Raw genomic sequence first — 12,248 nt, 5'->3', positions numbered from 1 at the left:
GATATTTTGTATTTAAAAAAAGGTTAATATTAATGTTTATTTTTAATTTGGTAAATTATAATGTGTAAAACAATTAGTTTTATTTTTTATTATTTATTATTAAAAATATGTGCAATATATTTTTATTCATTTAAATTATAATTATATATAAATAATTATTAGCATGTTATACGTGCCAGAATGTAGAGTAACATGAATGTATCATACAATATTTTGTTTTATATATAAATATCCTTTTTTCATGCGGTAAATTATATTGTTGTGATGCCTAAATTCTTTTAAAACTATTTATTTTACTTTTTACTTTTTTATTTTTCATTTATGTATTAAAATATTTACATTTTATTTAGAATACTTTTACAACTTATGTATGTAAATACTGTTAATACTAATTAATACTAATAATATGTCAATTCTAATATTATATTTACAACATAACTATAATCCGTAATTAATAAAATAGTATCAAACTGTAAAAAGAATTATTAGCTTATTTAGGGTAATTAAAACATGCTATTTTTGTGTCGCAAATGATCCTGCATGCCTTTTTTTGTATTGTCTGCCTTCTTGCTAAAACCCTGTGTTCTCAAACAGGATACAGTCATGTTCTCCCTGACACAGCTGCTCGGCTGTAACCTGCGAGAGCTGGACCTCACTTCCTGCGTCTGCCTCACTGACCTGAGCGTTCGTGCCATCGCAACGTACCTCCCTGCGCTGGTGGTGCTGCGGCTCGGCTGGTGCAAAGAGATCTCCGACTGGGGGCTGCTGGGAATGGTGGAGCCCACCAAAGATTGTGAACCAAGAGACAAAGAGGTGGGATTGCCCTATTGTTGTTGTTTTGTTTAGAACTAATATAACGTTCTGATAATAACTGCACACAGTTAGCTCATAAATGCCCCAAATGTGAAGGAGGATAAAGGTCCAAGCTTTACTAGGACGTTTGGGAACATGGGCTTTTTCCAGCCTCCCAGCCTGCCTTTCCAGGAGAGGCCACGTCTCGTGACAGAGGAGGACCTCGGGGCCTTTAAGGAGCATCAAGAGGGAGCGTCTCTTTTGGCCCTCAGGGGTCTTCAGGAACTGGACCTGTCGGCCTGCTCCAAGTTAACTGACACCAGTATCACACAGGTCGGTACCTCAGTGATCAAAGCATGTACTTTCAAAAAATGGCACAGGATATGATGTCAAAATGTTCCTGGCCGCCTCAGGTACTCCGTTTCCCAGACCTGCAGCATCTCTCGCTTTCTATGCTGCCTGAGATCAGCGACGACAGCTTGGTGTCTGTAGCCTATCACTGCCGCAGCCTCACCAGCCTGGCGCTCAGCCACTGTCCCCAGATCAGTGACCAGGGCATGGCGCGGGCCCTTCCGCTCCTCCACAGACTGCAGCATCTGTTCCTGGCCTGCTGCGACGCGGTTACCAACGAGTAAGTGGCGTCATCCAGTCATTCGTGTTTTTGTTTCTCTGCTTAACGCTTAATGTGTTCCTGCAGAACTCTTTCTATAATCTCGCTGCACTGCGACAGACTCCGGACCCTCGATGTGTCCATGTGTAAGGATATCACAGTGCACCAGGTGGACCTACTCCAGTCCCGGCTGCCCTTCCTCGAGAAGGTCCAATGTCGCTTTGCCAACGGTGCAGATTTTACTATGGTACTATGAAGCTGTAATAGAGTGCGTTAGTGGCCGTCCACTTTTTCAGCAGCGTTGTTTCCAGAAGTAATTTTTCTGTTTATTGCTTACATAGGGATTTTTAAAAAAGACTTCGAAAGCATTTGAAGCCATGAACAAAAGCATACAAAGCAAAAAAGTATTTGAAAAGTGGACAAGGACTTGGCTGAAGGAGAGAACTAGTATACCGTGAAGAATTGCGAATTACAATCAAATTAAAAACGATGGAGAAATATAGATCTGCTCATTTAAAGTTGTTGATTATATCTATAGAAACAATATATTTAAAGGTTACTACAAAAATATGGTTCCCTGCAGAGCTGTTTTATGTATGATTTGCTCACAGTGACTCTCTGATTGGTGGAATTTTCTGCACAGCATCATGGGTAATGTAGTTTTTCCACCACAAATTCTGCTGTTTAGTTATTATTTTTGAAATAATGTAAACTTTACAAGTCGTGGTTCAAAATCTATTTCATTATGGAGAAAATTAACTGATTTTTACTTCTGGAACCCGACCGCTGCACTCCATACAGTGAAAATGAATCGTATGAAAATATATTTAAAGCACTTTTAACTCGGGTATGAAAGAGTAATCAATTCCTAAATGCTGTATTGTTTTGCATAGGACTGTAATTGTGCTATTAATATGGCGAATCACTGCTTCTGAATGAATCTGAGGGTCCAAACATTTCAAATGACTCCAGTAGAACTGTAAACATGATCTGCTATTGATTAGTAGATATACGTAAATCTCTACTTCCAGGCAGTATACGTCAATAAATATAAGAATTTGTTTTTTGTGTTTTCATTATCGTATCCCACTGTGATTTGAATGTGCAGTTTTTATAAGGCCACACTTTACAACTTGTGTGTTTTGGCAGCGCCAGGGTAAGGGTGAAATTTCAGGTTACATGACCGCATAATAAGCTCAAAGGTCTAGTTTTATAATACAATTTGTTGCTTTACTCAAACCTGTAATTAAAAGTATGAGTCATGTTTCAAATGTGTAATTATACTATCTACATATATATTCTAATTCCCTTGAATTCACAGTTTATATTAAAACATTTTAGCAGACGCTGTTGTAGTGACAGTTCATTTCAAATTTATGAAATTAATAAATCAACAGCGTACCAAAATGATAGCAACGCTCTCATTGAGTTCTCCTCATGGGCTACGTGCGAAAACAGTGCAACCAGTGCCTGATTTGTAATGAAAGAACATACAAAATAAAAGACATTAAGACTATTATAATAATAGATATTCTTTATTCCATACAAAGGAAAACAAATCTTGAATTAATATCATGTACCATTGTCAGCTGGTAAAGTGGCCACATCGCTGGTCAAGATTGTTACGCAAAACCAGAAGTTTAACAAGGAAAGCTATATACAAAACAATACAGTACATGGATTATTTTGCTAGATCAATGTTGTCATTAGATTTGTGAAAACCACAAAAGAACACAAAATCAGCGGTTTATATAAATCCTGCAGATTTTCCACACATTAAAGTTGTCAGCTCCATTAATGCACTTTACAATGGCACCACAGAATATTTTAATGATATATTTTAGATCTTGATACATTGTATGCATTATAAATCAACATACTATGAAGTGCTTGTTATGTGGTGATAAAACCACATTTAGCTCTTTAGCCAAAACAGTCAGTGGATGAAATCAGATAAAAGAACACTAAATATTTTTTAAAACAGAAACATGATTATCTTCCATACAAAAAACACTGATGTAAAATCCTACAATGGCTAGTGGTATTTTGAACTGAAGGGAAACTGGCTATTTCAAAACGGAGCAGTTGGACCAAAATAAAATGTGAAGTTATATACATCAAGTAAATTGAAAATATGATTGTGACAAAGCTGAAAGCTGAAAGTATCAAATCACACCGATAATATTCAAAGAGCGTCTCCAAACCACTTGGCCAAACTAACAACACAAAATATCTCCCAACCATTTTCCACATGGAACTTAATCCCGCTTCAGTACCAAATTTGTTGATCACCTATTTAATCCAGCACACTGACCTTTAATGTGCACCTAATAATGCAACAGACTGAAAATGCTGCCAATGCAATAATGCCATCCGTGCATTAGTCTAAACAGAAACATGAAATGTTCCAGGCACATCAGTGCTCTTTCCATGATAAACTATTAATCAGCGATTGTAATAAACGTTAAACTGTATAACATCGTACTAGATGAGTACCATTTTGAGTCTCATGAAGGGAATGAATAAGGATGCCAACATTAAGCACAAATGTTTATAACATATACTTGATCCCCCCCCCCCTCCAAATAAGCTGCTTGATGTAATGCCTTTTAGTACAATTTTGGTAGAAGCTAAACAAGTCAAAAAGGGGAAAAAGTACCACAAAAAGTGTGCGTTCAAACCTGAGAATTTCAGACAGGTCTATTATATGAGATTCGACAAAAAAGGCACGTTAGATACAACACGTCAGGCCTTTAACTAATAAACACACTCAACGCAAGACCGTCTTATTGACTGCAGGCACTTATATTACAGCACAGCACCACAGATAAACACTATCACAAAGTGCTCTCTCTCTCATTTCAAGCCCTGTAATACTATCAAATGTCTCCCAATCCAAAACCTGCATTTCTGCTGCCACCAAGTGGCCATTTCCAGTTGTTTCCATTGCTGTCTTAGCAATGCCGTAACCGCTGCTGACCACACTCTTATGGCTGGTGTTATTGTTCGGCTTGGCTGAAGTCGTAGCAGAAGTTGAAGTTGCTGGGTGGTTTGGGGATTGGCGGTGCCGTGTCTGGGATTGGGACGTTTTCCAGGTCCAGGAGGCGGAGCTTGATTTCCATAGAGAGGAGAATCTCTAGTTCGCTGCGCATGCTCTCGCTGCTCATCTCTTTACCCAGGAGCACATTGAGGCCGTCAGTCCATAGACAGAACTGGAAGACAACAGTCAGTTAAATTAGTACCGCTTGAACTGAGTTAACAGTACATTAACAGAAGGCTCCCAGAAGTTCAGGAGTGGAAAAATAGATTAATCTCACATCTGTTCTGGAAGAGGCGATGAAGTTCAAGCTATACTCTTCAACATCATATGTGATGCTGAAAGCCAAGTCCAACACTTCCTGCGAAACCAACCACAAACCAGAACACCGTTACAGTTCAGTTTTATCATCTGATGAAACAAGAAAACTTTTGAATTAATATTTATTTTTTGCACAGCCAATGTTTTAAAGTCAATGCATTATGGTAATTTACCACCTGTTTTGAGATTGTTCAGTTTCAAAGTCACAAAGCCAATTTGTTTTTAAATAAACCAAGAAATTATTCACAATAAGACCAAGCATTAAGAAAATAAATTTTTCTAAATTTCAAGAATGCAAAATATATTGGTATCATATTGATTACTGGCCAATATCCACAGATTGTAATCATTATTTATCAGTAAATATTCAGATATTTCATTCATTTCATACTCATTTTCCTATTTTTCCATTTAGATTGCTATCATCTAATACTCAAAAAAACTCAAGATTAATATCCATTAAACTGTATGTTATAAGGTAATGCCTAAATTCAATTATAACTTTCAAATAACTGATTTTAGTTTTGCTATTGAGCAAAAGCTCTATTGCTTTTTTCTATAAAGCTTTTAAAAGGCTTTTTTTTTGTTGAAGTTATCCCTTCACTATTAACCATTTGTTTTAATTTCATTTAGATAATTATCAGAATTAGTAATTTTGATAAAAATTTCTTAAATTATTTTAATTATTATATTTATACAGAAGTTGCATATGAAGTGGCATTTAGATGTAGGCTATTTACACATGTTAATGCAGCTTAGAGGGACATGGAATGCTTTAGCCTGCAGTTACAAATGCATAAGTAATATTTTCATATTTTAAACATGAAATGTTGCATACTGATATTTGAAATTATTTAAAAAATGAAAAGAATGTTTGGAATGTTTTTTGTTGGCGAAATAGCCCAAAAACAGCCAATATGCTGTCTAAAACGCAAGTCTCTTGATAGTAACTTATTCTTTATTCAACTGTTGTATAAAATCAATTAATGCATATTAATAGACTGAATCATGCAGTGAAAGATCGCACTCTAAATGCGCATGCGCACTAAAGCCTGTGTTGGTCCACTCTGACCAGACTTCATCACGTCGCGTATTACACACACACATTGATTTTAATGTATTTATTTTTATATAAAAATTATTTAAGAACACCACATAAATAATAATTTTTATATATTTTTATTTAAAAATGATAACCCTAAATTATAAATTATCACCTAGAATTACAATATTGAATCTGTCATCAATTTAGAATTTATTTGAATTTTAAGAATGAATAGAAACCACTAAAAGAAAAGAACATTAGCATCATACCTTAGTCTGTTTTCCCTTGTTCTCCTTCATGTGAGGACAGTCTTTCCCTGTTACCACATTCTTGATGTCTGCGACAGGAACTGAGGGGATATCAAAATGAAATGATTTATTTGACTAAGGTCAGCGGTCACCTACTCAAAAACGGAGCTCATTCTAAAGCAGTCAGACTCACTCTTTTCCTGAAGAGCCTCAATGGAGGGCATTTCCGTCTCCCCTTCCACATCTCCATAGTGCAGGACTTTGTGATTAGGAGAGAGCCGACAATACCACAGCTTGTCTGGGGGGGAAAAAAAATGACATAAAACAATGACAACTGCTCCAGATCCTGATCATATTTTTCTGGTGTCTGAGAGGATCTTGGCGTCTCACCTTGCCTCCGTCGGCTGCTGATCTTCCGGAAGAGCGTTCCGTGACACAGACGGTTCAGTCTCTGCTGTCGGATGAGCTCCAGAAGCTCTGGCTTCAGACGTTCCTTCAGCTCACTGAATGCGAAGACAAGAAAATGCATGTGTGATGGAGAGATATGTGCCAGTCACATGCTCTGTAAAGTTACTGATAGGTGCTTTCGAAACACTTCCTTGTGAAGACTCAAAACTTTCGCTTCGAATCATTTGTTTCAGACCACTGATCAAACCGCACATAACTGTTTTGAAACTGTTAGATACTTCAATGGTTCACCACTCTGTACATGAATCAGTATCTACATGGTTTTTACCTCATCCTAGATGAGTTTTATTAATTTGTAGATATTTTTAACGACACAGAAGGGTGATACCAAATACAGATTTGAGTTTAAATGTTTTACTAACTAACTAAAAATGCAAAGCATCCTTGAAGAAAGCCAAGACAGACAAACTAGCAACAATACTATTAATACTGATTTTGAGAGCTTTGAAACATCATTTTGTGAAGCAATTGGCTCAACTGATTCAAAGATTCAAAAACTGCTTACAGCACAGGTGGAGCAAGCGTCTCTTCCTGGTGGAGTCTCTCCGTCTGTCTCAGTTTGAGGATCTCGCTGTAGTTCAGTGCGTTCACCTTATTCTTGAAGAGCTCTAGAGATGTGGGTTTGCTGGACAGAGTCCTGGTGATCTGCTCCCGGACGACCTGCATCACCTTTAGAGAAAGAACAAACTGATGGGTTATATTTGCAATGTGTGTGACTGTCTGAAAAAGTCCCACAGCGTGTCTGTCTCCTCCAATAAACTCACACACATGGACCGCTTGACCTCGCTCACCCCTCAACAACACGTCTCTGGGCTTCAGGTCAAGAGAAATGAAGGTGAACTGAAAAGGGGAGATGGGGAAGCCTGAATAAACCAGCAGGGGAGGAGAAACGGACACTGAAATGATGGGTCTTTCTTGTAGTGAGCGTCCAGCTGTGACACAGACTGAACTGCAATGACACGCTCGCTCAGCTGGAAGAGAGTAAATGCTCACTTCAGACTGCTGATATCTTTTACATGTTATGGTCCTGAGAGATATTATAGAAAACCACGTTATTAAGAAAAACATGTAAGTGTATTATTCAAGTCCTGACATTTTTGAAAACAGAAAAAAAAAAGAAAGAAATCGGACTGGTCCTGGACATGACTGACTGAATTGATGATATGATAACTCAAAAATGTGTGGTCAGTGTTTCATTTTATTGCTGTGATGGCAATAGAAAAGAATATGCTGATTTGGTGCTCAAGAAAAAATTCTTATTATTATCAATGTTATGTTAATGGCATTATCAATGGCTTCTTTGATTAATATAAAGTTTAAAAGAACAATTTATTTGAAATAGAAATGGTTACTGTCACTTTTGATCAATTTAATGCTCCCTTGCTGAATAAAAGTATTAATTTAAATAAAAAAGACTGACCTTGAACTTTTGAACGGTATCATATATGCGACAGACAGATATATAACTAAGTTTAAGTAATCAGTGTTTTTTAGATTAATGAATCTTCCAAAAAAAAAAAAAACTGCCCACTTGGCCAGTTAACATTTGATTGTTACCTCTGTCACTCACACATTTTTGGTGAATTTTAAGTAAATATAATGTAATAAGTGTTTATTTCTTTTTAGCATGTTAAAATATGACACATAAAATATTATTCTTAAACCGTTTATTATGAAGTCCATTCATTAACAAATGTCAATTATACATTTTAATGCCATTTTTGTTGTTTGCTTTTCTGAATGCTGCACAATGCCTGAAAAAGCTTTTAAAAGGCATTTTTTTTAAGTTATCCCTTCACTATTAACCATTTAATTTACATTTAATATGCATAACATGCTTGCAATGTAAAGAAACTGGGATTGTTATCAAACTCAAGCAAAAGAGAGTTCAATCATATAAATGACACAATACTACTCAAACAATATACATATCAACATACTGACAGCCACATCACATCATCATCTTCCGCCATAACTTGCTTAATACAACTAAAATATTTATTCTATTCCTACAACACAAGAGACAAAACACTCATCCTACCTCAGCTGTAGTGAAAGCACTACAGTCCCCTCACAACCACAGCGACACTGAGTGTGTGTGTGTGTGTGTTAGAGAGAGTGTATGGTCCCTCCCTTCTAGATGCCCACCAATAAACTCACACTCACACACACACACACACACACACTTCACAGGCCTCAGCAAACCAGCCGGCAATAGCAATATGCCAGCAGCTATTAACGGTTGTTAAACAGCACAGTCAGGGTGCAAAGAAAGAGGGAAAAAAGGCGGTTAAGTGAGTAAGTTATTAGAAAACACACACAGTTAGCGTAATTCCCCTTCTGAGGCGAAACAAGAGCTCAACTTTGACTACTTTTCTCCGGTTTGACGTCAAGACAACCCTTGAATCGTTAAACACACGCCACATGTTTCTTAACACGTTAATGTTTTCAAAAAAACCTTCCAGAACAAAGACAAAAAGGGCATTTTATACACTGAAAATGCTATTTTGACACTTCAAAATGCCAAGCTATTTTTGGGATGTGGTTTACTGCTGATGTGTATTTCTGCGAGGGAGCGGGATTCCTTTTGTTCCTCTAATACCCCTTTATAAAGTCCCTGCCCACGAGGTTGGTGTGGTGGGGGCGACGATCAGCGAAAACAAAAGACAGGCCGGTCAGCTGGACACTCGCTCCATCCCAAAAGTCACGGGGTTTACAGCCTGAAAGCGGTTATTAAACGGAGGTCTGTTTTGTTGCACCGATGAATAGTTTGGGCTGGAGTAAGAAAGCTTTCTTTGACATCAGAAAAGGAGACGGAACAATTTAGGGAATGTTGATAAACACAAAAGCACTTAAAGGAGGAGTCTGTCGCTTTGGTCGAGGAGCAGCATGCTTGTCATTGCACTAGCTTGACGTTTCTCAGACACGTCCAGATGAACCGATCAATATCCATTTGTTCTATAAACTATAAATCACTGCTGCAGGCAGCTGGTCACTTCTCAGATACGTCTGTTGTGCGATTCAATTGCAAATGAATGCTTTCAAGAAGTGATTAAAACACTTTGATTTTAAAATAATAGCCAATTATACTTTAAAAATACACTAGCTTTATGATGACTTATTTGAATCTTCAAAGGGATAGTTCACCCAAAAATGAACAAAAATTAAGAATTTTTTTTTTTTATGAAATCCAAGAGCTTTCTGACCCTGCATATTAGACAGCAACGCATCTGATACCTTCAAGGCCCAGAAAGGTAGTAAGGTAATAGTCCATGTTGAATAAAGTCGTTATTTTTGTTTTCTTTGCGCACAAAAAGTATTCTCGTAGCTTCATAGCATTACGGTTGTACCACTGATGTCACATGGACTATTTCAACGATGTCCTTACTACCTTTCTGGGCCTTGAATGTGGTAATTGCGTTGCTGTCTATGTAGGGTCAGTAAGCTCTCGGATTTCATCGAAAATATCTTAATTTGTGTTCCGAAGATGAACAAAGGTCTTGACATGAGGGTGAGTAATTAATGACAGAATTTTCATTTTTGGGTGAACTATCCCTTTAAAGTCAACATGAAACAGCATTTACAGCACATTCAACTTATTTTTAAAAAAGAATTAAAAAAAGAATTACAGCAGCTGTAAAATGACATTATCAAATTTGTGGTCAGTATTTAATTTTATTCCCGTGATGGCAAAGCAGAAATTTCAGCAGTAATTTTGTTTAGTAAGTTTCTTATGTGCTTTTATTATTCTTTGTTTTTTAATATTCTTATTTGTCAAATTTTAGCTTTAGTACTTTTAGTAATTCAACTTATGAAAATTAGAAATGTTGTCCTGGTAACTAAGTAAATAAAATATATTTTTTTTTAAGTTTAAATTGTGTGTCTAATACTTTATATTTTATTCCAGTATTATTATAATTAACAAAAAATTATTATAATAATTTTAGTTAGCAGTAACACTGGTCAGCTAGAGGATGTATAATGCAAATGTAAAACAAATAGTGTTTTTGGTGCAAAAATATTATAAGTGGATTTCAGAAAGGAAATATGCTATGAATAGTGTAAAATACAGTTTAGTTTTAGTAAGAGCTGACCAACACAATGAATGGACAGAGGATGTGAAAAAGTACCTATGAGCAGAGAGATGGTGGAGCTGATGATCTACCTTATCAAAGTCCTCCTGCGTGGCTCTCATCTCCTTCCACGTCTTGTTGAGGAGCTGAATGCAGATGCAGAAAAGCTCCTCCAGCAGCCGGTCCTGAGCAAAGAAGATGGGATGATAGTCTGAACCGGTCTCAGAGGCTGCGGTAAAGACACGAGTGAAATGAGTTACACAACAAGAGAAAATATAAATATTTGTATGTGTACATAAATATAATACAAACATTTCCAGTTTGCAAAATTTTTCCCCATCAGGACATAACCTAAGCTATAAAATCATCTCTGATCATGGCCACCATCTCAAGCACTGTGTCAATTCACTCACGGGGTTCTCCGATGCGCAAAATCTCACACAAGATGAGGGTGAGCTGAATGCTGCTGCGGGCAAACGGACACTCGTGCTTGTCCTCTCTGCTGCTGTTCTCCAGCACAAACTGAGACAGTGAGACAAAAGACTTATGGGCCGATACGTACTAATATAGTGACATTCAATGGCTCCAAAAATAATTTTTCTGCATTAGATAACATAATATCCAAGTGGGCTCACTCACCCTGCTGTAAGCATCAGGGTAACGGGAGGCAAAATACGCCATAGTGTCCAACGCCAGGAGACCCGGAGGACACCGGCTCAGGTCCTGACCAGGATTACTGTTATTCTGACAAACACAAACACACTCAAATTTAAGCTTTGAGGTTTGTTGTGGTGCAATATTCACACTTTCACTCCGAAACATTTTTGTCGTACTCACAGAGAAGCCGAGTTTCTTAAACTCTTTAGCGCAGAGGGAACGTCTCCGTTCGTTACTCAGACCGCTCTCGCTTTCCGTCTCAAACGCGGCCTGCCTGAGCACGTGAAGCATGTCCCTTTGCTCCTAAAGGATACCAGAGAAATGCATGTGTGAGAAATAAAGGTGAGCTGAGCAACTCAAAAATCAAATGAAGATGCAGAACGAAAGAAAACCTGGTTGTAGGAGTCCAGAGGCGTCCTCATCCGGGCCTCCAGGTGGTTCAGACGGACCGTCTGCAGCACATACAGGTAGTGGGCCATCTCATCTCCAACTGAACTAGAGCTGTGGATGATGTTCTGCAAGCAGCATCAATTAAGATTATTTCCTGTTTATTCTGATTGTGATCCAATGGGAAATGTTCAGTGTACCAGGATTTTTTTAAAAAGTACAATACTTAAAGGAAGTATTGTATGAATGAGCGAGAGGTTCAAAACTTTATCACACCTTGTGAATGTATTGGCGTAGAGTCCTCTTCTCAAGAAATTCAAAGAGCTCCTGAAATGATTTAAAATTTAAAATCAGAAACACTTAAAAAAAAGAATCAGAAATAGTGCTGTCAAACAATTAATCGCATCCCAAATAAACTTTTTGTTTACATAATATATGTGTGTGTACTGTGTTTATATATTATGTATATATAAATACACACACATGCATGTATATATTTAAGAAAAATATGTTACGTTTATATATTAAATATATTTATATATGATATAAATTATATGAATATAAATATATACATGTAAATATTTTCAAAATATATGCTGTATGTGTGTGT

General features: G+C 37.0%; 2 protein-coding genes across 2 annotated transcripts in view; one reads left to right on the top strand and one right to left on the bottom strand.

The window, feature by feature from the left end:
- The window catches only part of LOC107732824 (F-box/LRR-repeat protein 2-like), a 6,456-nt gene extending 4,241 nt beyond the window's left edge, over positions 1 to 2,215 (top strand). The window contains exons 5-8 of the mRNA XM_016544243.1: positions 595 to 813; positions 910 to 1,125; positions 1,206 to 1,423; positions 1,490 to 2,215. Coding sequence (XP_016399729.1) covers positions 595 to 813; positions 910 to 1,125; positions 1,206 to 1,423; positions 1,490 to 1,658 — 822 coding nt within the window. The 3' untranslated portion in view covers positions 1,659 to 2,215. The remainder of the gene's footprint in view (positions 1 to 594; positions 814 to 909; positions 1,126 to 1,205; positions 1,424 to 1,489) is intronic.
- Positions 2,216 to 2,921: 706 nt separating this feature from the next.
- LOC107732817 (engulfment and cell motility protein 3-like) overlaps positions 2,922 to 12,248 on the bottom strand; it is a 19,604-nt gene continuing 10,277 nt past the window's right edge. Inside the window, exons 10-21 of the mRNA XM_016544236.1 lie at positions 11,915 to 11,965; positions 11,644 to 11,766; positions 11,432 to 11,554; positions 11,234 to 11,338; positions 11,008 to 11,116; positions 10,687 to 10,823; positions 7,027 to 7,190; positions 6,444 to 6,556; positions 6,247 to 6,351; positions 6,075 to 6,154; positions 4,720 to 4,800; positions 2,922 to 4,614 (exon numbers count right to left, since the gene is read on the bottom strand). Coding sequence (XP_016399722.1) covers positions 4,402 to 4,614; positions 4,720 to 4,800; positions 6,075 to 6,154; positions 6,247 to 6,351; positions 6,444 to 6,556; positions 7,027 to 7,190; positions 10,687 to 10,823; positions 11,008 to 11,116; positions 11,234 to 11,338; positions 11,432 to 11,554; positions 11,644 to 11,766; positions 11,915 to 11,965 — 1,404 coding nt within the window. The 3' untranslated portion in view covers positions 2,922 to 4,401. The remainder of the gene's footprint in view (positions 4,615 to 4,719; positions 4,801 to 6,074; positions 6,155 to 6,246; positions 6,352 to 6,443; positions 6,557 to 7,026; positions 7,191 to 10,686; positions 10,824 to 11,007; positions 11,117 to 11,233; positions 11,339 to 11,431; positions 11,555 to 11,643; positions 11,767 to 11,914; positions 11,966 to 12,248) is intronic.

This window comes from Sinocyclocheilus rhinocerous, unplaced genomic scaffold (assembly GCF_001515625.1).
Source record: "Sinocyclocheilus rhinocerous isolate Xijiao unplaced genomic scaffold, SAMN03320098_v1.1 scaffold2415, whole genome shotgun sequence".
In the NCBI taxonomy this organism is placed as follows: domain Eukaryota; kingdom Metazoa; phylum Chordata; class Actinopteri; order Cypriniformes; family Cyprinidae; genus Sinocyclocheilus; species Sinocyclocheilus rhinocerous.
Note: the sequence above shows the minus strand (reverse complement) of the source record. Positions and strands in the feature narration are given on the sequence as shown.